The 25,957-nt window shown below is 41.9% G+C and overlaps 2 protein-coding genes across 2 annotated transcripts; one reads left to right on the forward strand and one right to left on the reverse strand.

Moving 5' to 3' along the window:
* Positions 1–1,846: 1,846 nt before the first annotated feature.
* LOC310775732 (interleukin-21 receptor) lies at positions 1,847–11,109 on the forward strand (the record flags this gene model as incomplete). Its single annotated transcript, XM_083635873.1, has 8 exons — positions 1,847–1,928; positions 3,417–3,522; positions 4,656–4,855; positions 5,327–5,484; positions 5,613–5,787; positions 5,953–6,037; positions 6,831–6,909; positions 6,994–11,109. 8 exons carry the CDS (start codon positions 1,847–1,849, stop codon positions 7,450–7,452), a joined length of 1,344 nt encoding a protein of 447 aa, XP_083491999.1. The 3' UTR covers positions 7,453–11,109.
* Positions 11,110–13,235: 2,126 nt separating this feature from the next.
* On the reverse strand, positions 13,236–25,904 carry LOC310776122 (SUMO-conjugating enzyme UBC9-B). Its single transcript, XM_083636285.1, has 7 exons — positions 25,592–25,904; positions 23,710–23,788; positions 23,463–23,546; positions 22,252–22,324; positions 21,161–21,270; positions 16,500–16,579; positions 13,236–14,084 (listed from the first exon to the last, which is right to left on the reverse strand). Exons 2-7 carry the CDS (start codon positions 23,773–23,775, stop codon positions 14,021–14,023), a joined length of 477 nt encoding a protein of 158 aa, XP_083492411.1. The 5' UTR covers positions 23,776–23,788; positions 25,592–25,904; the 3' UTR covers positions 13,236–14,020.
* Between the last annotated feature and the right edge of the window lie 53 nt (positions 25,905–25,957).

Genomic DNA, 25,957 nt, shown 5'->3' on the forward strand with positions numbered 1-25,957 from the left:
CCATAAGATTGGGAAATAACACTGAAGGCCAAAAATTATGTTTGGAGGATCATCTCCGGAGACTCCGATCATCTCAGAGACTGTGTCTCTGAACATCGAGCAATATTCTGTTGACTAGTTTTGTCCTGAAGCAGTAGAGCCAGGTCACGATGACTTTGGCATAGAGCTAAGTAACATTCTTGCCAGGAAAATATGTTTTGACTGACCAAGAGTGTATAAAACAGGGCTTCACTAAGACACTGTTGGGGGCTTTCTCACACATACTTCGCCTTCTGTGAGAGCATCCTTCTGCTACTTCTGGACCTAACTAACTTAACTATCCTGTGTCCACAAAATTGTCAGCCTAAACTCTGGCTGACACCCAAAAAACCTACAATCCGCTACTGTACAGAAAAAATAATATTAATGTTTGTTTGTTTATTAACTGGCTCTGGCCTCCTATCATTATACAAAAGTGGCCCCCGGACAAAGCAAGTTGAGTATCCCTGAACTAGTATGTAGTATATTACATTTTGAAAGTAACTTGCCCAACACTGGCTTTGTTACAGTTGAAGAGTTCAGTTTTTGTTTCATCAGACCACAGAATCTTTTGCCTCGTAGGTTACTTTCAGTCTTTCATGTTTATTTTTGTAAACAGTTTTTTAAAGAGTGGCTCCCTTCTGCCCACTCCGCCATACTGCCCAGATTTGTTCACTGCTGCTCTGCCATACTGCCCAGATTTATTCACTGCTGCGTCGACTGCAAGATCAGCCATCACAGAGCAGTCCTTAAGGTGTCTCCTCCCAGATCCTTCTGCCTGGTTGATCAGTTTGGACGGATGATCAGCTCTTTGAAGAGTCTGGGTAAGGGGGTACTGTAGTTCTATTTTGTCAGTTTCCTATGGTGAAGATGTAAACTCCCAACATTTGAGCAATTGTTTGATACCCTTCCCCAAATATGGCTCTTCACAGTCTCTTAATTTTACACACAGCTTCTTGAACTTGAGGGTAAAGTTTGTGCTCTGACATCTGGGACTGATTGGCCACAGGTGGACTCCAATAGACCCTTCTCACGGGGGTCATTTTGTGTTGAAAAGGCAGGGTAAACACAGGTGCAAGCAAAACACTAATGAGGGTTTCAAACTTCTGTAATTTGGAAACTCTCATTAGTGGTTTGCCTTTGTTTACCCTGCCTTTTCGACACAAAATGGCCCCCGTGAAAAGGGTCTATCAAGCACATTCAAAAGGTGGATGCACGTATTTTAGGAGTGCCATGGCAAAGGGGTTGAGTTCTATCTGAGTTCTCGATAAAAGAAATCCACTTTGACATTGTGGTTATAGGTGTGTAAATCAGTGACAAAATCATTTAAATCCTTTTTGAATTGGCTGTAGCATCACAAAATGTGGAAACAGTGAATGGGGCTGAATATTTTCTGGAGGCATTGATTGTAGCTACACAGCGGTTACAGTGATGATGACAGAATAAACCAAACTGACAATTCAACAAAGGATCTGGTTTTCTGACAAAATGACTTGGTCTGATGAGGCCTACTGTTGAATACCAGATTTCATTAACACCAACCCCAGTGCACAGTAGTACTCAGTTCATGATGTTAGATTGGGGGAAAGATAGCTTCTTGGGTTTTTCAGCCTTTGGTTACGACGTGACTATTACGGTTGGTTCTTATCGCTTTCTCAAAAAAGCACATCCTCTACTACTGACATCTCAGCGATAGATAGCTATCAGTTTGAAGTGACTCTGCTCGCTCCCGCTTTCACTCCTCACAAGGGTTTCTAGAGCTGCTTCAGGGCGACATTACGGCAGAAAGATCTGACAGGCTGGGGTGAAGCGCGTCTCAGCTGATCTGATGGAGCAGGCTTCTCCACCGAGGTTGAAGTCCATGCTGCTGATTGTCTTTCTGCTCATGTCTGCCAACTCCACAATGACAGGTTAGTGAATTACCATTATATTCTAGGGCTGCACGATATGGCAAAAAGATCATCATTGCGATTATACGGATAGATATTGCGATTGTGATACGATTCTAGTTGGAATGGTCATTTTCGTATTTCATTTTCACTGAAAATAAAAATGGAAATGTGATGTGATTTTTACTGGGGTCTGTTACTAAATAAGCATGTTCCCTTACGTCTGGAGAAGATGATTTGTAGGCTGGGACATCTCTGTAGCACCACAATGCTTCATTTAATGGCATGTTGTGGCTTGATCGGATATTGCAATTTCAATTCGATTAATTGTGCAGCCCTATTATCTTCTATTATACACATTATCTGATTTAGACTAAAATCACATGAAATTGTCTTTAAAATAACTTTGATATAATATAATAACTAATATAATATAACTAATATAATAACTAATATAATATAACTAACTAATATAACTATTATAATAACTAGACTAAAAGGGGGACTTTGGGACCTGACATTTTGATGATTTTAAAAGTGCTATTGCATAGTAATTTACACACAATTACACACCATTTGGAGGTTCACAATTATCATCGAGAGGAAACGCTGCTAATACCTTTTTTAAATTACTTATAGTATATTAAATTCTCATTTTTTGGGGGGTAATTTTTATGCTTTATTGATCGACATACAGTGTGAGAGAGACCGGAATGTATGGGGGGAGAGGGGGGAGAACATGCATGCAGCAAATGACCATGGGCCGGATTCGAGCCCGGGCCACTGTGGGCCGGATTCGAGCCCGGGCCACTGTGGGCCGGATTCGAGCCCGGGCCACTGCAGGGGAGGACTGATCATATGGTACGCGCTCTGCCCGATGAGCCACCCGGGCACCCCCATTAAATGATATATAATGATATAATGATATAATGATGATATAATGATATAATTATATAATGATATATATATATACATATATATATAAATAATAATTGATAGAGGATCAGTTTAAAAAAGTTAATAATAAAATAAATTAACAGTATTAACATGGCAATAGTACCACTGTTAGATGTCCACTAACAGTCCTTAAGAGATAGCTGCTAATACCTTTAACCTGTTAGTCACAAACTGTTTATGCACCTTGCATCCACCCCCCCCCCTCCCTGTGCAAACATTGAACCAAAGCAGGGTTTCATCAGCATTACCAAGCTTTCCTTTGAGCTGAATGCAAGGTTTGTAGACATGTTTGAGACATGCATAATACTTATTACAGTCATTATCCATTCTGTTAGTCAACTTATCAAATTACTAATCCTATTAGCTAGACATCTGAGTTTCTGGTGATTGCCACAACAGTGTAAGTAGATATCTAGGTTGGGGTTAATCAATCTTAGGGTTAAAAATAGGGCCACATTGTCTCAGTCATAGTTACACAGTCTGTAGAGACTTCTGGTCACCTGGTAGTTGCATAATCAACGTTTTACCCTTATTACTTGTTATTATTACTAGGTGTGGACCATGCCCTTCAATGTGTGACTGACTACCTGTATACCATCAACTGTTCGCTAAAGATCACACCATCAGACAGCAGATCCTGCTGCCTCCAAGTGGATGGGTAAGGCAGATTCCACTTTTTTTTTTACAGACACATTTCATAAATTAATAGCACAGTGTTTCCCCTATATGCACTGCTGAAATATGACCTCTGCTGGTGATTTCTTTGAGGAGGAGATACGGTTATGTGCTTAGCTGATAATGTCACAAGACATAAGTGTAGGAAGCACAGGGGACATGTTCCCTCCAATATTAAAAGGTGCTTAAAATGTCTAAATTGTGTCTGTAAAGCATTGAAAGATTAAAAAGATGTTATTGTGAAAAGCTGGCTTCACGGCCAGTGTGCCATAAGAAATAGACTTGATAGGGCTTGATAGGACAGCAGCCTACAAACTGTAGGCTGCGCTCCGCTCACAGACCAGTCAAACTCTAGCTAAAAACAAAAATGTATATTAGTGATACAGTACCATACTGCGGAATTTCATACAGTTAGAACTTACAGTAGAGCTCAAGAGCTGTTCTAGTGCTGGCAGATATATAGAAACTTTGCTAGAGGAAAAACAAAACAAAAATGTGCCCCCCCCCCCTCCAAAGCTGAAACTCCATCCTAGCCTATAGGGAAAACACTGTATCATGATCAGTGTTGGGGGTAACTCATTACAAAAGTAACATATTACATGTAATATATTACTTTTAGAGATAACTCAGTAATATACCTTATTACCAATAGGATTTCAGTAATATTATACCAGTTACTTTGTCAAGTTACAAATTTAGTTACTTTTTTTTTTAATCAAATCACATTTAAATAAAGATACAATCATTTCCTAATCAAACTGTGTGTTTTTATGCAAATAACCACTATAGATGACAATAACAAAGGAAAAGGACAACATTTAGAATTTTGGATGGTTTACACTGACTTCAAGACGGTTGAAATTATTTTTCGGGATGGTTCCGAGGCGGGGGTGTCATTCTGCTACTGCTGTTATTTTGGTGAAAGTAATGCAAAAGCAAAAGTAGTGTAATAAGTAATGAGTTACTCTACACAGACAGTAATATTGTAAAGTAACTTATTACTTTCAAATGAAAGTAACTAGTAAGATGTGGTATATTACATTTTGAAAGTAACTTGCCCAACACTGATCATGATGCTGGTCTTATTGCTGCTTTGCTTCTCCCTCTCATGGCCAGACTGCCAGAAGAGAAGTATGAGTGTGTGCTGTCAAACACCAACGGTGACACTTATTTGTGTTCATTGAACATAAAGGAGTCCGACCAAGATGCATTGAACTTCATGGATACAGACAGCTTTAAAATCTCTCTCTGTCCCGAGACTCACAACACAAGTGGGTGCAAGCTGTTGGAGGACGAATACACACCTCGGAAAAACAGTAAGGAGCATAACCATCCTGGCTCGTTCTTCGTCACACCAACGCACAAACAGCAGAAGGATGCAGTAAGAAAAGAGCTATAATGCGGGATCATCATTACAAACACGTTTCATGGTCATGCTTTGTTCAAACACACACAAGTTAATTTTCAAATTCTACTGAAGATCCCAAGGTTGCCAAAGATACCAAACATTTCATACTGAATTACAGCATTGTCTGTATGAGATAATTTCTTTTGCGAAGCATTGGAATGAGGAAATACAGAATATGTGACATTGTACGGTTTGGAAAAATGTTTTTTTCTATTTAAGGGGACATTTAAGGGGAAACTCTGGGTGCAAGGGCTTAATTCTGAGGGTATTCATTATTCAAGCCTAACAAGCTGATTCAAAGGCATGCAGTTTTTTCAAATGTCTGACATTTCATGGACATTTAGCCTGTTTGTTTACTTCTTTAATATTCTCTTGACAGTAACACCAAACGCGCCATGCTGCCTCACGGTTAGCCACAACTCAAACTCAACTCAATACAACTTCACCTGGAAAAGTAGCTATGACCTTCCTGGCGTCGTCCTGAGCAACCAACTGTCATATGAGCTCCAATACTACGAAAGAGGCCACACAGAGGATGTAAGATGCAGTAATAAACGATGGAAATGAAAGGATCACAGATGCTTTCTGGGAAAGGTAGTTCTTGCTCATTTCCCCTTGATGTAAAGTCTCGTAAGAGCTCAGCATTTTCACCCGTTCTTTTTCAGGCAAAGTCAATTTACCCCGAAAAAATCGACTTCTTGGCGAGCGGTGATCATTTCAAACCAGGCACCGACTACGCTGCCAGGGTGCGGTCCACTGTCAACCGGATCGCATCATCCTACTACATGGGACAGTGGAGCGAATGGTCATATGAATTCTACTGGAAGACGGAGCCACTCGGCAAGTCCCTGAGATGAACAGCTTATCGCATTTGGATCTTTAATTTGAAAGGAACCTGATAACAATGCAGCACTTTAACGTTTTGAAATTTTAATTCCTGCTTTTGAGCCTGTGGCAATGTCGCTTTTCTTACACATTTCTACTTCCCATGTCCCCCTGATCCAGGTGTGGATAAGAGGGTGTTCATCCTCGTCCCCTTGTGTGTGATGGTGCCACTCGTGTTCCTTTTGTGCTATGCTCCAGTTAAAAAGTAAGGCTTTCCTTCAGCTCTTTACTCCTCAGTAAATACAAAATCATAGGACGGAGCCAATGCAATGACCTGCAATGCAATTTCAGATATAGGGGAGAGCGGGGCATGTTGTCTCAGCTGCCTTATTTCTGAAACTAATTATTATAGACCCAAGGCAGAACTAGAACGACCGCACCGCGGATATACAGTATGCCTCCGCCAACAAGTGAGCAGTCAACATCCATGTCTGTCCAGACTTTGACGTTTGAGCCAAATGTGACGAAATTCCGTCAAGGCGTTCCTGAGATATCGCGTTAACGAGCTAGAAATGGCATTTGTGAGGTCACAGTGACCTTGACCTTTGACCACCAAAATCTAATCAGATCATCCTTGAGTCCAATTGGACATTAGAGCCAAATGTGCAGAGATTCCGTAAAGGCGTTCCTGAGATATCGCGTTAACGATCTTGAAAATGGCATTCTTGAGGTCACACAGTGCCCTTGACCTTTGACCACCAACATCTAATCAGTTCATCCTTGAGTCCAAGTGGACGTTTGAGGCAAATTCGACGAAATTCCTTCAAGGCGTTCTTGAGATATCGCGTCAACGGTCATCGGACGGACGTGCGGACATATACAACCCAAAAGCATAATGCTTCCGGCTCGGCTATCTCCGGCGGAGGCATACAAATATATGATATCTCAGTCGTAAGGAACAGCTGAGAAATACCCCAATAAGTACAAAGTGACATGACATGCCCTGGTCCTAACCCACACACAGAGCATTATAATCATTATAGTCATCATGTTTGCAGGTGGAGGCAGAGTACCCTTATCCCAACTCCAGCACCCTATTTCCAGTCCCTGTACAGTGACTGCCATGGAGATTTCAAGGTAGGTTTCACTAGTCTTTCCTCTCACATAATAAATAGAAAATGATTCAATGAGTCCCTGCAGATGAAATGACTGTGCTTTTAGAGCTGGGTGGTGACTCCAGACGTCACCGCCGACCTGCTCAAGGCCGAGGAAACCCTCCAAATCGACACCATGACCAAGTGCGCACATGTCCCGGAGAGAGACGGCCCCTCTCAGTTTCTCCACGAGCTGATGGAGGACGACTCATTCGGATCTGAGCCAGCGTCCGACGGTTCTCTCCTGGGCCGTCCTAACGCCGCGAGTCCTGGCCCCGGACTGAACAGCCTGTCCCTGGGCTCGGAGCAGGGCAGCGCTGTTGAGGGAGACTCGGGGTGCTGGCTCTGCAGCGACACGTCCTTGGAGAAAGGCACTCCCTGGTACAGCAACGATCAGTACTGCACCTTGAGCGCTTTCCAGAAGTCTGCGGCAGCCACGGCCGAGCACCGAGGTTCAGGAAGCTCTTTCCGCATTGTTACGTCTGGGGATTATCAGAATGGATGCCATCAGAGCAGCGGGATCTGATTAGGGCTGGGTGATGAGTCAATATTATCGCTCATCGTCTTTCAGTAGAATCCACACGTAGAATCGTATCGTGGTGATTTGGGGGTATCGTGACTAGAAATGAAACTGTATGGAAATTTCATAATGATTATAGTGTCCAAAATATCATGGTTATCAGTATTATCGCGGTATTCTTAAGATATGCTGAAACTTTTCAAAAAGTACTGATACACTCACTGAAATAATTTCACCAAGTTTTATATTGAAAACTCAGCCTGGAGACTGTTGATAACTTTGGTTGATTGACAATATTTACCGTGTTTTTCAAAGTGCTGTCAGCAATCACGGTTTTAATGATTATTAGGTAACACTTTATAATAACTATACAATATTAAGCATTAGTATAGTATAGTTTATAAAGCATTATTCATACATTACTAAGCATTTGTAAGTAATTCATAAACAGTTATAAATGTTTTATTCCTGATTAATAAGCTAATTTATAATTGATTTAACAATTGTATTTAATATCATTTATAAATACTTTGAAAGGCATAGTCTTCACTTTAGATTAGCTCACACAAAATACTTAAATAACACCTACTATTAACTACCTTAACTAACAATTAATAACTACCTTAATTACATGGGGCATGCCACCATGATTTCAGGGTGTTGCCAGGGCCATCCTTATAGTCATGCCCCATGCAATTAAGGTAGTTAGTAATTGTTAGTTAAGGTAGTTAAGTATTTTGTGTGAGCTAATCTAAAGTGAAGACTATCTATGCCTTTCAAAGTATTTATAAATGATATTAAATACAATTGTTAAATCAATTATAAATTATTTTATTAATCCAGAATAAAACATTTATAACTGTGTTTATGAATTACTTACAAATGCTTAGTAATGTATGAACAATGCTTTATAAATGATGAATTAAGTAGTTAACTAATGCTTAACAGTGTATAGTTATTATAAAGTGTTACCGATTATGAACATTTTAAACAGTAATACTGTCAATAATTTTATCAGTTTATCATTAAACCGGTAATCCCTAATCATGACACAATTCCGCTAAATTGACGATAGCAAGCAAATTTTACTTTAAAACTGATGTCAGTTTTGTTTGACATCACACCTAGCATTAAGAATGAACATTTGATTATTTAACATGGGATTTTGCATATATCACCGATAAAACAATCCTTGATTATACCGTGATATTGATTCCAATACTGAACAAAATAGAAATGCAACACATTTGTTTTTGCTCCCATTTTTTACGAGTTGAAATAATAGATCTACGGCTTTTTCTAGGCTTATTTCTCTCAAATTGTCTTCACAAATGTGTTTCAATCTGCCTTAATGAGCACTTCTCATTTGCCAAGATAATCCATCACCTGATAGGTGTGGTTATCAAGATGCTGAATAAACAGCAGGATTATTGCATAGGTGTGCCTTGGACTGCTCACAATAAAAGCCAATCTAAAATGTAATTTGATCTGGCCTGACCATACCCAGAGATCCTAAACTCATATTTAAGTTGAATTTTGGTGATTTTGTTTCAAGACTTAAACAATGTATAGAAAACTGGAAGATACTCCCTTTGTCCATGATTGGCCGTATAAACTCAGTTAAAATGGTTTCACTTCCTAGGTTCCTTTATCTGTGTCAAAACCTCCCCATCTTCCTTACTTCGGCTTTCTTCAAAGACTTGGACTCCATAATTCTGTCTTACATTTGGAATGATAAGAACCACAGAATTTCAAAAACCCAAGTCTGAAGGGGGGCTGGGCCTACCAGTGTTTAGGCACAATTACTGGGCTGCCAATGTCAGGGCTCTGATGTTTTGGCGGCAAGGGACTAGTAGCAATTTAACTCTCTGGGCCCCCCTGTGGCTGAGAATGGAGGCCAGCTCTATCACCAACTCCTCTCTGCCAGCTATGCTATTTTCTAAGCTAGAGCAGCCTGGGGCTTTACAAAATTTAAGTTTTGTTGTGAAAAACTCAATCAGAATTCTAAACCAAGTTAGGAGTGCTTTGAGCCTACCAGATGTTTCTGTCCTCACACCAATTTGTTTTAATCATTCTTTTTTGCCTCCATGGTCGGACAAAAGTTACCATACCTGGAGTGAGAAGGGGCTGGTTTCCATCAGAGACCTATAGGTAGATGGTCATTTCACATCCTTTGATCTTCTGAGGAGGAAATTTGAATTGCCCAACACGCATTGGCTCAGATACCTACAAGCCAGGAACTATGTTCGATCAAAGATTCGTGATTTTGTAGTTCTCCCAAACGAACATGTTTTTTTTATGTGATGTTAATCCCCTTTTTTTTATGTGATGTTAATGCTGAGTTCCAGATGCTTCCATCTGGTCGGAGGTTTAGTCACCCAAAGACTAAGACCAACAGATTCAGGCTGTCCTTTGTTCCCTCTGCCATTAGGTTTTTAAACAACCAAAAGTCATAGATGTCATCGTGTCTCTTGCAGGAAGAGAGACTTTCTTTCCATGATTTATGATGACAGTGCAGGTGATTTAGATCTATCCTGTGCTGTGTTACTGTATGTATGACGTATGTATGATGTATTCATTTGTTGCCTATGTGTCGTGTCTACTGTCTGCAAAGCGAATTGCCCCTCGGGGACATTAAAGTTTTTGAACCTGAACCTGAACCCCCTCAATCCAGGCATCTTATCTCTAGATTTGTGTCTGTTTGATGACTGTATCAGGGCCCCTACTGAAAGGATCAGGGAGGCGTGGCAGGAGGAACTTGATGTTGACTTGTCTCAAATTATATGGGACAGGAGTCTATCTATAGTCCAGCTCTGTTCAGTTAACAGCAGACACGAACTGATCCAATTCAAGGTCACTCATCGTCTTCATTATTCAAAGTCCAGGTTGCACAAGATCTACCCTTCTGTCTCACCACTATGTGATAGGTGTCGGGTGTCAGAGGGTACATTATCCCATGCTTTTTAGTTTTGTCCTTCACTATCTGGATTCTGGGCCAAAATATTTGATTGGTACTCTAAGGCTTATAAAATAACCCTTCAGCCGGGGGCGGAACTCGCCATCTTCGGCTGCTCAGAATCCTCTCTGCTCCTCCCTACGGCTATAGACGGTTTTAACTTGACAACAAAAACATTCTAAATTGAACCCCCGCTCACTTCCTGTTGCAGTGCTTGCTATGGACATAAAAGAAAAAAAAACATTCAAGTGCAGGACTGACCATTCCGTGAAAACCGTCGATACAGCTGAGCAGCGAAAACAAAAGTAACGATGTCGAGTGAATATTTCTGCAGTTTGCCGAATGCTGAGAAAAAGGAAGTGCTGTGGGGTTGCGCTCTGGTGAAAACCATCTATACATCAGTCTCTGACGCAGGGGACGACTATCGCCAAGAGACTCATTCTGAAGGAGTGGAAGTCCCCCTCTCCACCTTCTTTTCAGCTTTCATTTTGTAATATTAATGTTGGTATATGTATGTTTTTTGTTTTCTATGTTCTGAAAATTCTAAAATAAAATATGGGAGGGGGAAAAAATCACCTAAAATGTAATTTGATCATACAACACAATGCCACATGTCACAAGTTGTGAGGGAGCGTGCAGTTGGCATGCGGACTGCAGGAATGTCCACCAGAGCTGTTGCCCGTGAATGTAATGTTCATTTCACTACCATCAACCGTCTCCAATGTGTTATGCTGCCTTCAAATGCAACTAGTGAGCTTGTGGTTATGATGCGGCTACAATGTGGTTACGACGTGAGAGGTCGTGTGCACGACACCGTGTCGTGAACTCAACTCTTTCAGAAATGTTCCACTTCAGAAGTCATGAATACGGGGTGGGGGGGCCTTATTTATGTCGATGAGGGGGACGGGCGTCATATGGACTCTTCTCGTGAACACGGTAAACACGACCCCATTTGAAGGCAGCATTTATTTTGTGAGCAGCCCAAGGCACACCAGAAAGAAATGAATGCTTAATAATGCCCCAGCAGCCTGGAAAATAGACAAATGTTTCAGCAGTCCAATTTCATTGCTTTGACACTACTGAGATGACGGATGCGTAGTCATTTGGTAACCGTTTATAAATTCTCCAACCGTTCTCATACAGCATGAGTCATGCTATTATGCAGTGTAGAAAATGCATGTATCCATTAGCACAGGCTGTTGCTTTCATGTGAATTTAATTTGTAAGAAGCTGTCAATATGCAGTGAATGTGAGTTTTATTAAATTACAGTTATGTTTATTTAAAAAAATCAATAGTATACAGTAAGTGACAGGAAAGACGGGAGAGAGGGAGGGGGATGACGAAGGCTCCTGGGCCAAATGTATAAAACTGTATATTTGTGTGTAGAAATCTGTGTACGCCTAAAAAAGCTTGAAATAAAATGTCACCCAAATTCAGTTAATCATCTTTTTTTTTTTTTTGCCACATCACACTATATTCAGACTCAAGAGGACTGCATGCAGTATGCATGGTGTGAGAGATGCGTCCCAGTACGCACATTCTCACAGCCCGGGGATTTGTTTACCGTATTTCTTCTAATACCCGTGGGGTCTCCTTTAACCGCCGGGGGTCTGGGGTGATTCAGCATAATAAACGCCCAGGCGTTTATTAGAAATACTGTACATTGGGAAAGCTCTGTGGAAAGCGGTGCAGCACACTTTTCATGTGGGTGGTTTCTACATTTGAATACAGACTGGAGTCTGACCTAAGACACCTAGGGCTACACACCCTGGCCAACTGAGCCACCAGGAGGCACCCTTATACTTTACTGTCTACATGGGGCCCCACAACACATCCTGTGTCCTGGCTGGTAGTTTACGCCGTTACGCGTGATTTCTAACCCCACATAGGATAAGCAATAACCACGCCCTGTGGCGCCGGGATTGGCCAGGAGCATTGAAGCTTGGGACTAAAGCACCTGGGGGTTTTCATCTTTTAAAATAAAGATGTTTAAAAAACTATTGCTTGTTACATTTTCAGTGCTGTACCTTTTCTCTGGGTAAGAATTGAGCTTGAAATTAACGATATGATACATTATATTATATGAGCTATGAACGTGAACACAACACCGTTTATATTATTGCATGTTTTTGGAGATTGTGTAGATTGTGTAGATTACAATTATTATACTTATTATTATTACTATGCTAAGGAAGGTAGGTGACCATGACCATAATTCATTTCAATGTCCGCTCTCGAAATCGCTGTCCGTTCTCAAGAGCTATTCAGTTGGTTCATGAAATCGCTGGCCTGCGTGCCCCCCAGTGTTGCTCCTGGCCAATCCCGGCGCCACAGGGCGTGGTTATTGCTTATCCTATGTGGGGTTAGAAATCACGCGTAGTTTATAGACCCAATTAAAGATAAATCTAGACTGGCTAAGAGAAAGCATAGTTCAGTTCACAACTTATGACTAAATCGGGATATTTTATGATTGTAGGTCTGACTCGTGGGCTCATTGTGCCCCTTTAGAAATGTAGGCATTTCTAAAGGGGCACAATGAGCCCACGAGTCAGACCTACAATCATAAAATATCTAAATCATAAATCATGCTAATCTATGGGGGGAAAAAAATATATATGTTTGATCGATTACACATTTCCTTAGGAATTATTTGTTGGTGCTTTAGGCAACATCGTGATCTTTAGAGTATCTCATGGTCACTTATATCACCAGCACTTTTACGCTTTGCTTTTTGTTGTTTTTGTTATGTTGATTCTAACATTTTTTACATTTGAATTTGAACTTGTAATAATCAGCCAGCTCTTATTTGTCATTTCCAATAATGCTAAAGAAAAGGTTTGTAGAAACAGTTTTATTTACTCCAACACATACATGAACAAAAAGCACCATATAAACTTAAAGTCTGATACAGAAGTATGAGCCTACCTGCTTCCGTCAACGTGGCCATTTTCTTTATTCCATAGCAAACACTCTGAATAACAAAAAGACAGCCAAGGCAGCACATTCTATCATATATTACAGCATGCTGAATAGAAAACCTGCGAAAGAGAATTAGGACAGAGCCACCTAGAGGACACTAGTGAGATACGACAGTATAAAAGTGCCATTCATTATACAGCAGTTGAAATACTGACAATGATGTAATAAGCAAATTTTACATTTCTTTCTTGGAAAACACAGGGGGGAAACTTAAAAGGAATAAACCCTGTGAAAGAGCAAAATAAAGACAAAAAAGACAAGACATTTTTCTTCCGTGAACATTGATGACAATCAGCTTGCATGGAGTTGGTGAAACTGGTACCGAGCTGTGTGTCCCCTTGCACCACATAAGACGATTAACGGCTAAAAAGAAGAAATGGCCCAGGGTGCTGGAGCACCCATCCCCTCCGAGCATTATGCGCCAACCGGCAATTAAGAACAAAGAAAAAGGTAAGTCAGAGGAGAGCGGATGGCACAGAATGTGTTGTGGAGTTTTAAATACAAGTCTTTAAGCGAGTCCCGGTGTGAGAGGAGCACATTCATTGAGAGAGCGAGTGGGGAGGTGATCCTTGTTTAACCCATTCCTTCTGCCAGAGCGCGGCGTCTTCGCCCCTCACGCGGGGCGGAGTCTTCGCCCCTTACGAGGGGGAGAATTTTTTGGCTTGTCCTCGAACTCTTTTTTCATATTCTATTCTGTTTTGGCTGGAAGGGGGTTCAAACAAAAACACAAAATCAATAGGGTAAGCATGATGGCGTGTCGCCTCAAAGAAATCACAACAAATACCTTTTGAATTTTGCCATTTGCTTTGTTCACGCACACACGCACACACACACACACACACACACACCTTTTCTTACTGATCTTTTGTGAGCAAAGGTTTATCTTGGTGTAAAAGTCCATCTTTCAGGCGGATACCGTGAGCAGCGTCTGTGTTAACTTGACATGCAGCAATTGTTGAATGTAAAGCGCCTGGCATGGTTTTGCGCAGCCACGACTTGGAGCCTTGCCGCCGCCGAGCGGCGACAGCGAGACTGTGCATACTCGAACGTAACTTGTCCAAAACGTTATCGTGTCGTTTACCAAGAACTTGCAATCATGTCAGTGGGGGAACATTTTATTGTCCCTCCATTTCAAAACTCATTCCGGTGAGCCTGCAGAAGGCTTTGCTAGATGAGGGACAAGCACGTTAAATGAGGAAATGGCATTTCCTCATTCCTCACAACAATGAATTGACGGCGCAGAGTGACATTTTCGAGGAGCTGCACGCCCCCTACGCCGAGCTGCGCCTAGAGGACACCCAGCTGCGGCGACCCCCTCGGCACAGTCAGCGCCGCCGATTTCGCTCGAGCATAAGTTGCGCTTTAAGCATCTCATCAGACCTGGCTGCATCTCATCAGACCTGGCTGCACCTCTTTAGACCTTATGCTTACTGTATATCAGCACTGAACCACAAAGCACCAATCAACCACTTCATCTGCGTCCAGACTCGATTAGGGTCTGAAAAACATTTTCTGGTGTTCAGGACATTTTGTGGCGTATACCATTTTCATTGGCCACAGTGTAGGGAAGTCAGAAAATCCATGAGAGGAAAGGGGGCGGGGCATCACCAGCATTGCTCGTTTACATTTTGTTTTTAAAAATGGAGGTTGGTGTTCACCGTCTACTTCTTGGCTTTAGAAACTCTGCTGACCTCAGCCTCAAGTGTTGACCTTCTGCTGACCTCAGCCTCAAGCGTGTGAATTTGACAAACTGAGGGGGAGAGGGCAGAGGACTAACCATACACTTCCTGCCTCAACTGGTAAAAAGCTGCATGCAACAGTGTTCTCCACTATCATCATTAGGGCTGTGAATCTTCACTGGCCTCACGATTCGATTCGATTACGATTCAGAGGCCTACGATTCGATTCGATAACGATTATCGATGCATCTCGATGCATCTTAAATCGATGCATCACTTTTTTCCGCAATACATGATTTATTTTTTCTCACTTTCTTTTTTCTCACTGTGTGGCTACTTTTAAAATAAAAGTGCATTTGGAATTGCATTGTATAATGATCCATAATTAAAATAAACAACTGCATGTACTTCCATTATATTTTATTTGATTATAAAAAAATATATATAATAATCGATTTTTTACATTTGTAAATCGATGCAGAATCGTGCACGTCCGCATCGCATCTTATAATCGATTATTTTTGACACCCCTAATCATCATGTTGTCTTTAGGTTTGGTGCTTTTGGGGGGGGGGGGGGGGGGGGGCGTGTTGGTGGGATGGGCTGGGGCAATAACATAAATAAACATATTTTGCTTCTTTCAGGGGAGTGGGCCACACCCCCAAGGCAATGGTAGGAGAAACACTGGTTTGTCTTTGTGTACTTGGTAGTATTATTGCATTGCTTTTGAGGGGACCCCCTTGAAAATGAGACCTCAAGGTTTGCCGTATATCAGTGAAACACCAGCAGTCCAACCTTCTCGGCTTCCATGGAACATCTTATGAATCCATTTGTGTCGAGCGTTATACGAACTTTAGCACATATAAGGGGCCATTCACACCAAAGTCAGAACGCTATGAAAATCATGTCGAGGGCGCTTCCATTGTGCACAAAACACAGCGCACGGAGTGTTTTTTTTGCGCTTCGTTTTATTTTCCCCTGCAGTCGTCGTGCGCACTAGAGTTGAACGACCACACGGACGGTAGCAGCTCGTTTTGTCTGTTTGATGTTGTCCACTGTCAACATGAAAGCCAGAGTATTGCCAATTCTGGCAGCAGCGAGGTTGAGGATCCCTCTGGGAGGAGAAAATGTAGGAGGAGTAAAAAGACTAGCAGCGCGCTTTTCCTCCAAATGTTCCAACATTTTCAGCTTTAAAACGCCCAGAGCGCTCCGCCAAAAAGACGAGACGCCACCAGCGTTTATACGCCAGGTGCGTTCATTAAAAGAGGAGCACGTCTAGTGCGTCCTTACATAGAGTATGAATTGCAGAAAGACGCGGGCAGCTCCAAAAACGCTTTTGGCCTGAATGTCCCCTAAAGCTGCAAGTATCATTCAAGACGATTTGGGAGGGGGTGGGGGATTATAGTGCAAACCACAGAGATGACGTCAGACCACTCACCAGTAGATCGTGTAGGCCTCTGCTTGGGCTGGATCCTGGATATTTGGCTCATTTAGGAGTTCCTGGATACCCAATAAGATCTGCAGAATAAATGAATGAACCAATGAGGCCGAAGATAAAGACAAAGTTTAACCTCAAGTAGGGCTGCTCGATTATGGCAAAAATCATAATCACGATTATTTTGACTGATATTGAGATGACGATTATTTTACAATTTTTTTTGCAACATCAGACATTTACTGAACTTGAAAAAGTTGTCTTTTTAATACAGTACTGGATTTCTTTGGACTTTAAACATAATTGAGCTGAAAAATAAAGAGATACATGGAAATAAAGGTAAATAAATAAATAAATATCTATATACGGTATATATATATATATATATATAAATAGGCTAACTAAAATAAATATATCCAAAATAATTATTTTATCTCGATTATCTTGTTTTCATAATTGTGGGAAGCCAAAATTGTAATTGTGATTAAAATTTGATTAATTGCACAGCCTTAACCTCATGCAAAAGCCTTAAAATGAACACTTTATTCTAGTTTACACGTTTAAGCGAGTCTTTGGTGGGCTGCATATCGGCAGTTATGGGTATCTGTCAGCTGCAGAAGATCTTTTGGCTCATTTCCACCGCATGGTACCACATAGATAGTATCGCCTCGACTCTGCTCCCTCTTGGTAGTACCCATTGGATTCCCACTGCAAATAGTACTCCCTCGATGTGCCCACGCCCCACAACTGGTTGCCATAGCGACGCCACAAGATTGCCGTGCTGTGAAACGCAGGTACAGCAAGGAGATAGCCTCAGAGGTTGCCTTTAAAGTTCCATATAGCGTCTCTATCTGGAACTTTTATCTGGTTATGGAACATCAGCAAATGAGACCATCGGTGAGAAGACTGGCTACTTCCTGTGCGCGGGTCACTGCAGTGGGAGGAGACTCGTGTGTTAAGGCCAGGCTAGGAGGAGTCCTGCTCGGCCTGCCGCAGCTCAGCCGGCAACATCGGGAGGAGGCTCGGAATTCAGGCAGAGCCTTTCACTATAACGACTGAAAATTGCCGTCTGGTTTCATTTCAACAACTGAAAATGGCCGTCTGGTTAAGACTAAGCAAGGAGACCGATTTTTATTTCAGAAAAGGCAGCAAGACAAAAGACTGCTGGGCGTAAAAAAAAAAAAAAAAATCAGGAGAGTTTGGGTTATACACACTAGGGATGGGCAACAAATTTCGAATATTCGAATAATCACTTTTTATTATCAAGATCGACTTTTATTATTGAAAGTCGAAAATAGTTTTTTTTTAATTATTATTTAGAATTTTTTTATTTTTACCCGCGCCTGTCTCTTTAAGAATGACTCCGTTTGTCAATGTGACATTGCGCACTGGAGCAGAACGGTTCTAGACTCAGCTGACAGCAGTGCAGCACCCACTCACCCAGTAGCTCTAAAAATGCTAGAAATGTAGTAGAAATGGTCTTAAACTGTCTATATTACAGCAACACTCAGCCACAAGGAAAAGGTTTCAAGGCTTGTTAGTGCATGAAGAAAAGCTGATATTCTGTCTACTGTTCCCTGAGCCATCTTGGAGCTACGCTAATTAGGGATGCACCGATTGCCATTTTCTTGGCCGATTCCCATTTTTGAATAGTCTGATTTGCCGATACCGATTTTTGCCGATTCCGATTTTTTTTTCTAAAAACAACAATTGACAGCTTACACAAACGTTTTTGTAACTTTGTTTGAAAATTAAGATTCATAGAACAATTCTTACATCTAATGGGGATCCAAATAAACAAATAAACAATTCTTATCATTTGCATGAAGTAGTACCATCTCACTCAAACACATCTCAAAATAAAAGTGTTCCAGGTTAGGCTACTGGACAGAGCTTTTTTGTGCCAATACAATGAATACAAAAATTTAATTAAATCCAATAGCCTATATCCCACAGCTATCATGCATTTACTTTTCCAAAAGAAAACAGGTGCAACAGAACATCAAAATGATCCATGGACAAGGAGTTTATAGACTGGCTCCAGACCAGTCCTCTTGAGTAGAGGGGAAATGAGTTTATGAGTTACAGTAACGATCTTCAGTCTGAATATCAGGCGGAGTTTACACACAGTCCGAAGTTTGGTATGCGTATTTTTAACTGCCATCCGAAAAAATATCGTCACGCACAGAAATCCTTGCACACTTGTGAGTCCGATGCATTTTTATTATTATGTCCGTCGTTCTCATGTCGTTCTATTTGCAATACGAAACAAATACCGTAATTTCCGCACTATAAGCCACTATTTCCCCGTTTTTTGGCCCTGCGGCTTATATAACGGTGCGGCTTATCTATGGATTTTATCAGCTAACGGCCGCTCGGGGACCTCCAAAATCTATGGATGTTGGTATGAGGCAGAACGAGAGCAAGACAGACATTACGAGAGCGAGACCCTGATTGGATGATGTTGCAAAAAATGTGCCTCGCGACCTGATTGGAGCACTGTGCCACTACGCTCTCTCAGCCACTACAGTAAAACACCCTCCCTCCTCCCTCGCTCCGGGGGGAAAATGGCAGCGATTGAGCCTGAAAGACAGTCTGAATGAAATTGAATGTAACATTCCCAATTCTATGTATTACATTCTAAAAAACTAACGGCAACATTTTGGAAGGCTAAGCCACACAACTAGCTCGTTGTAATCTAACATCATGCTTCAAAAGATGGAGAACTGGCTGTGTTACGACGATGGCGGCGAGAAGAAGAAGGAAAGAAGGAAATCGAGCAGCAGCACGTAACCTTGGCATCAGGGTGTTGACACAGAGAGCAGACGGCCGAGGTGTGTCCACCGTTCAGATCCGACTGAAGGCCAAAACAGTCGCCACCGAAATGAAAATTGAACATTTTAGAGGTGGACCATCCTGGTGTTTCAGATTTATGAGACGAAAGGGACTGTCCGTCAGGGCGCGGACGACTGTGTGTCAGCAACTCCCTCCCGACTACCAGGAGAAAATTACAAACTTCGGCGAATTCACACAAAGAAAGATCAAGGAATATTCCATCGGACCGGAGCAGATCATAAATATGGATGAAGTGCCTTTGACGTTCGACCTGCCTCTCACTAGGACTGTTAACAAGAAAGGTGAATCGTCCATCACGTTGAGAACCACAGGTCACGAGAGAACGAATTTCACTTGTGTTCTTGGCTGCACAGCATCTGGAGTAAGCTCCCGCCGATGGTGATTTTTAAGCGTCTCACAATGCCAAAAGAAAAGATCCCCAGCGGGATATGCTTGTTTTGTTGAAATGTTAATAAATGGGAGCTTCCCCAAACAGCCATCTCTTTCCCGACAATCCCCTCTGTGCACGAACCCTTACATATGGTAATTAAACATCAAAACACCCGCGGCTTATAGTCCGGTGCGGCTTATATATGTAACAAACAGGCAATTTTGCTGCTGCGGCTTATACTCAGGTGCGCCTTATAGTGCGGAAATTACGGTAGTCTCTCCTGTATCAACGTTACAACATGACTTGACAGGCTGAGGCAGCAGCGCTGATGTGGAATGGAGAAAGCAGGTCGGGGAATGGTTATACTGGACACAATGCTCGCGTTCACCTCGCCAAGCCGGCTGTGCGCTGTGGCCGGGTGCAGCAGCACTGCTTCCCGGGGAGAGAGAGCAGAGAGAGGGGGGCCAGTGAGGTGAAGCGAGTCGCTCAGACTGGACTCCAGCCGAGCGGGACTCGGCCGCATCTCTGTCTCCACGGCTTATTTTCGACTTGCATGTGTGACAAACTGCGAGATTTGTCTACTTCACTGACGGTGAAAAAAATCCACAACGAGGAAGGTATGCTGGCGTGTGTGGTGTGGTGACTGGGTGCCTGTCTCGGTGCTTTGGGGTGCGCGCACGTCATGTGAAAATCGGCTCACAGAATCGGCTATTTAGAGTGACCGGCGCAGATCACCGATCGAGGCCGATCACGTGAAAATCGGCCATTTCCAGTCACGTGCCGATCGATCGGTGCATCCCTAACGCTAATGCTAACGGCTAACGTAGGTCTGGCTGCCTATTGACAATAAGAGTGCCAAAGTCACCCCCTCTCCCTGTCCATGGAATTTCATCTGCCATTCATTTTTCCATAGACCTTGCATAAAATGCTTATAAAAATGGTTTTACTTGGTCAAACCAAGCAATTCAACTATACTTAGAATCAGGGGAGACCATGTAAAATTCGACTAGGGGGGTGGGTGACTTTCGACGAAAAGTCGACTTTGGCCAAGTGACTTTCGACTAGTGTTCTTGCTAGAAATGCCCATCCCTAATACACACAAGAGCTAACGTTAGCATGGGAAAGAAAATGATGTTAGCATGGGAAAGAGCTAATGCTAGCATGGGAAAGAAACTGATGGTTTTATAGCAGATGCTGCGTGAACTGATTGATCAGACTGTTGTGCTTCACATGTAAGGGAAACCACCTGCTGTCACAAGTCAGTTTAACTAAAGCAAAGTCAATGTTTTTTTTTAACTCTAACCCAAGATGGGACACACCACACCTAAAGGAATACTGCGCTAAAAGCCTCCATGTCAGTATCATGAAAATAGAAAAGTGAAAACTTTCTGGAAAGGTCCGGACTGTGAATGAAGTAGGTGCGCTTGGCAGTCCTCACCTGCTTTATTGTGATGGCTGGTCTCCAGTCCTTGTCCTCCTCTAGAATAGATAGGCATACTGTGCCCGATGGATACACATTTGGATGGAAGAGTGGAGGCTCAAATTTACCTGCAACACAAAAGTATTTCAGATACAACACAAAGTCTTATAAATACTAAAATACTTCTTAACTACACCCCCCCCCCCCCCTTTTAAAATCCATGGCGGGCGGGCCAATTAAAAACAGGCCACAGTTGGCCCCGCGGGCTGTAGTTTGGCCACCCCTGGTCTACGTGATCCAATCTGTGTTTCACAATCTAGTGTCACCTTGCAAAGGTAGTCCACGCATACGTGGAAAGTAAACAAGACAACTGAGGCTAATAATAGTTAGCCTATTAGCATTAGCGTAGCGCCGAGATGGCTCATGGAAGCTCTGGTGCACAGCTCCTACGGCAACATCACATTGACAAACGGTGTCATTCTTAAAGAGACAGGCGCGAGTAAAAAAAAAAATATATATATAAATAATAATAAAAAAACTATTTACGACTTTCAATAATAAAAGTCGACCTTGATAATAAAAACGATTATTCAAACATTTGAAATTCGTTGCCCATCCTTACTCTTTTCCACATAGTGTTTGTTATTTTCTCCCCCGCAGACAATATATATTTATTTGGTTACATTTCTTGCTTTTAAATGTAACCAAATAAAGATATACTGTCTATCCTATCCTGGTGTGCACTGGAAGATTTCCTTTGTTCCATTGTGATTCAGCGTGCACCAGCCGGCACCCAGGAGAGAAGCACTGCTGTGCACAGGGATTCCTCAGCTGTAGGTATCGATAAGTATCAATACGAATGAAAAATCAAACCTACTACAGATTTTCCCCTCCATATTTATTGTTGCTTCAACAAGCAAAGTGTTGATAGGCTGATGACTAGAGCAGGGGTAATCTGCTGTGTGTGTTTTTGTAGTTGTCATCTCATAGTATCGTTGATGTTAATGTAGAAGTATGTATGCATGTGTTGGTGAATGATCCATAATTGCGTTTGTGGTCCAGCATGATAGATGGTGTTAGTACTGAACACAGGTCAGACAGTAACTCACATTTTGGAGGCGAGGAAGGATAATCATCCTTGAACAACATGCGCAGTTTGAACAGGCCTCCTTCCCAGGGGGTCTGAGAACAGAAGAACAGATTCCAAAAATCACCACATATTTATCTAGATCTCCTCAGAAAAAAAGGGGGTCTACACCAATTTCTCAATAATGCCCTTTAGAAACAGTGTCATTAATAGCAGCAGGTGAGACAGCAGTTGTAGTTGACCCAAAATTGAATTGTGAAATTTGATTCCAATGGCAGGTTTAGCGGTTTCAGACGCCTGATCAAGCTCCCCCTAAGGATATACAGTAAGGATATATACAGTTTTCACACCATAGTTTTGGTTCCTGAAAAATTGGCTCAGTCTTCTTGGCCATAGTTAACTATGCTAAGTGAAGAGATATGCAAGACATACCTCCACAGTTATAATAAGAATAAGTAACATAGCTGCTTAAAAAAAGACTTTTCATGCTATTCTGCATGTTCAATGCCAGTGTCAGCGTCTTGGCTTACAACATTGCTGAAAGTGCCATATCTTACAGGCCACTACATAAAGCACTAGGGTTGGCACGATGGACGATGGCATCATGACCCCCATCGACCTCTGAGCCTTCTACATTGGATCGTGATTAATTATCTGTTCGAATTAAAATTCTGCAGATTTAATCATAAAAAAGGCCAACTCCATTCAACCGCGGGGGACGCACGAGCGGCATTAAACAAGCATACCCTGTCCCCAGTACGGAGAAGTGGTAGAGCCACTGGTAGAGCGGAGAGGAGGAGGTGGAGGATAAGCAGAAGTCGGACTCGGTTGTGTTGTTGTGAAAATGTTAAGACAAAGAAGAAACTTCACGTTCTTTCCTGTTTTCAGCCCAATCTGAGTAATGTTACAGGTGCCAACTGTGAATTCAACACGCATGTTTTCAACTAATTGCCGTTTCACACGCTGAAGAAGGGCGACTGGCCCAAACTGTCCATGTGGCAATAAACTCTTCAACTCTGAGTTGTGTCCTTTTTTGATCATTTACCACTTATTAAGGATCCAGCACCCAGTTGCTACAATATTCTTGGGTTGAGCGCGTTGATGATGAACAGATGAACTGATTATCAAAATAGTTGGATTAATTTAATAGTTGACAATTAATTAAATCGATTAATCATTGCAGCTCTAGCATTGTTTGCAAACTTCAATGGCTAAGCAAAGTAATAACATTACCCCCTTCTTGCCAGGAATAGCACATTCCCAATTCATGAGGTTCATGGTTCCATCTGGATTTTTTGTTGGTACAGCAACAAATCCCTGAGAAAATGAGAAACAGTCAAAGAGTCAAATCCCTGAGAAAATGAGAAACGGTCAAAGAGTCAAATCCCTGAGAAAATGACAGTCAAAGAGCCGCATTTAACAGAGTAGACACTCCCATTTCCACCTGAAGAGTCAAAAGACGTGATGAAATACGACTTACAAAAGGATGGTCTTTCCGCCATGCCTTGCGCTCCTGGGCAAGCCGGCTCAATGCAATGCCAGACATGACGGCTGGACTCCTGCAATCAAACCATTTTGAGATCAGTTACCAAAAAAACAAAAAGCAAACAAAGGCTCGTACAGTCCTGAAAGAGAAACATCCCATCATCGCTTCACCCAGATAAGGTCAAGTAATCGACAATGATACAACTAGTAGTTACAATTTGGAAAAGGGGTAGAACGAGTCCAATCTAAAACATTCATGAGATTAGCCTGTTGTCAAGTTGACCAAAAAGTCTTCACATGACTCACTAATTACTTTGCTGCTGTCACATTGTGTCAAAAACAACACCACCACCTTTGTAACTTTTTCAGGTGGGAAATTAAAACTAGACAATTCCTGGCAAGTTTTGGCTGTGGCTGGTAAGCTTGTTTACTCCAAACCACTTTGAATTTGACCATTGTGCAGGTGACTTTGTATATTAAACATCTAGTTGACAAATAGTTAAAGTGGATGGTTATTCATGAGCCTACCACTAACCAGCTTTGGTGCCTGTGGACAGTTTTCTACCCCACTGACCCTCTGTCTGTATCCACATCTAACATGACAACATGGATTGATTGATTCATCCATTCCAGGGTTTTGTGCAGATCATCAGTTGAATTGCTTTGAAGATTGAGTTGGAACAGATACAGCACAATGGAGGAGCAGCACTTTATGTCCAAGACAAATCCCCCCTTGGGGACAATAAAGTTCATCTTATTATTACTATAATCCTTATATAAAAGGGTCGGGACTCGGGAGCAAGTGAGCAATGTTTGTCCGTTTACATTTTTGTCCCGCTGATGATGTTACAATGTCTATGACATCATCAGTGCCATCATTATTGACCAAAAGCATCTTATGACTGATGTCATAGGCATTGTGACATAATCAGGCCGTGCAGCAGATTAAACCACAGATTTTAAAGCAAGCTTTGACGTATCATTACAACATCTGTAGTATATCAGAAAACAGTAAACAGTTTTGCAGTCATTCATTTAGTTGTTTTGACAGTTATTGAGAGTTGATTTGTGCATGAATGACATCACTGGTCCACAACTTAACTCAAATCAACTCAATAACTGTCCAACTAAATGAATGACTGAATAACTGTTTACCGTTTTCTGATATGTTACTACTGATGTTGTAATGATACAAAGCTGGTTGATAATCGGCAGTCTTTCTTTAATTACCTGGCTTAACGTTACCCACTATGATTCAATGCTATACAATTTAAAGTCATTCTATGAGCACGCTAATGATCTCTATGGTAACGTTAAGGGAGTTATAAAGTGGAGTGAACTCGTTAGCTACATTACCTTACTCCAATGTCAATCGAGCGCCAGGCTTGAGTTTACTGCCAATGTAAACGTTCACAAATTGATCCTCAAGCCAAAGAGGCTTGTACGTTCTTTGCTCAAGCTACCCAACATTATTAGCAAGCTAGCCGGTTAGCTAGACAGCTAGCTCATGTGCGCCAGAATCCTGCTGCCTAGCAGGCGCTGGCGCTCTGATAGCGCTTGGCGCGGCCTGATGCAGCACAAAAATGCGCACATGCACTTGATTTGGTCTGGTCACAGATCTGGTTGCGAGAAAGTGAACACTGCTTTAGTTTTAACGTTGAATACCACCTAGTTTGAAATCGCTATCAGTATTGTGGAAAAAAATCTGTAATATATCTATCATAACTCATGGTAGAATAGGGACAAAGAACGCCAGAGCTAAAAGGCGCACATTTATGCCTTCACCAAACTAGCGAAAATGGCGCAAACTCAGGCGGATTAAATAACCTTATATACCGACAAAATTAACATGCTGAATAATGAAAATGTGCTCATACCTTTCAGTGTGGCTATAGTAGCTCGGGTAATTAAGCTATATGAATTAATTGTGTTCAGATCAGGTTAAACCTTATAAAGTTTCCCTCCTGAAAAAAAATCACCCGCTCCGACTCAAGCCAGAGACAAAACTGGCGAAGCAAGACAATTCCCCGTATACTTCCGTCTTTGCTACAGATTAGACGGCTTGTTTTGACTGCGAGTCGGTTTGTAAGGTACTCCGTCCATGCCATGGACTCCGTCCGAAAATCTTCCTCTGGCAACGCTTATTAGTTATAATTTAGTTGTCTTTGCGCAAAATATAGTTTCCACCGAAGGTGCCCCGTGGCATCAGTGTCAAATTTGTTTGGCAGTTGCCACACTTCGCA

This window comes from Poromitra crassiceps (assembly GCF_964638095.1).
Source record: "Poromitra crassiceps genome assembly, chromosome: 4".
Taxonomy (NCBI): Eukaryota; Metazoa; Chordata; class Actinopteri; order Beryciformes; family Melamphaidae; genus Poromitra; species Poromitra crassiceps.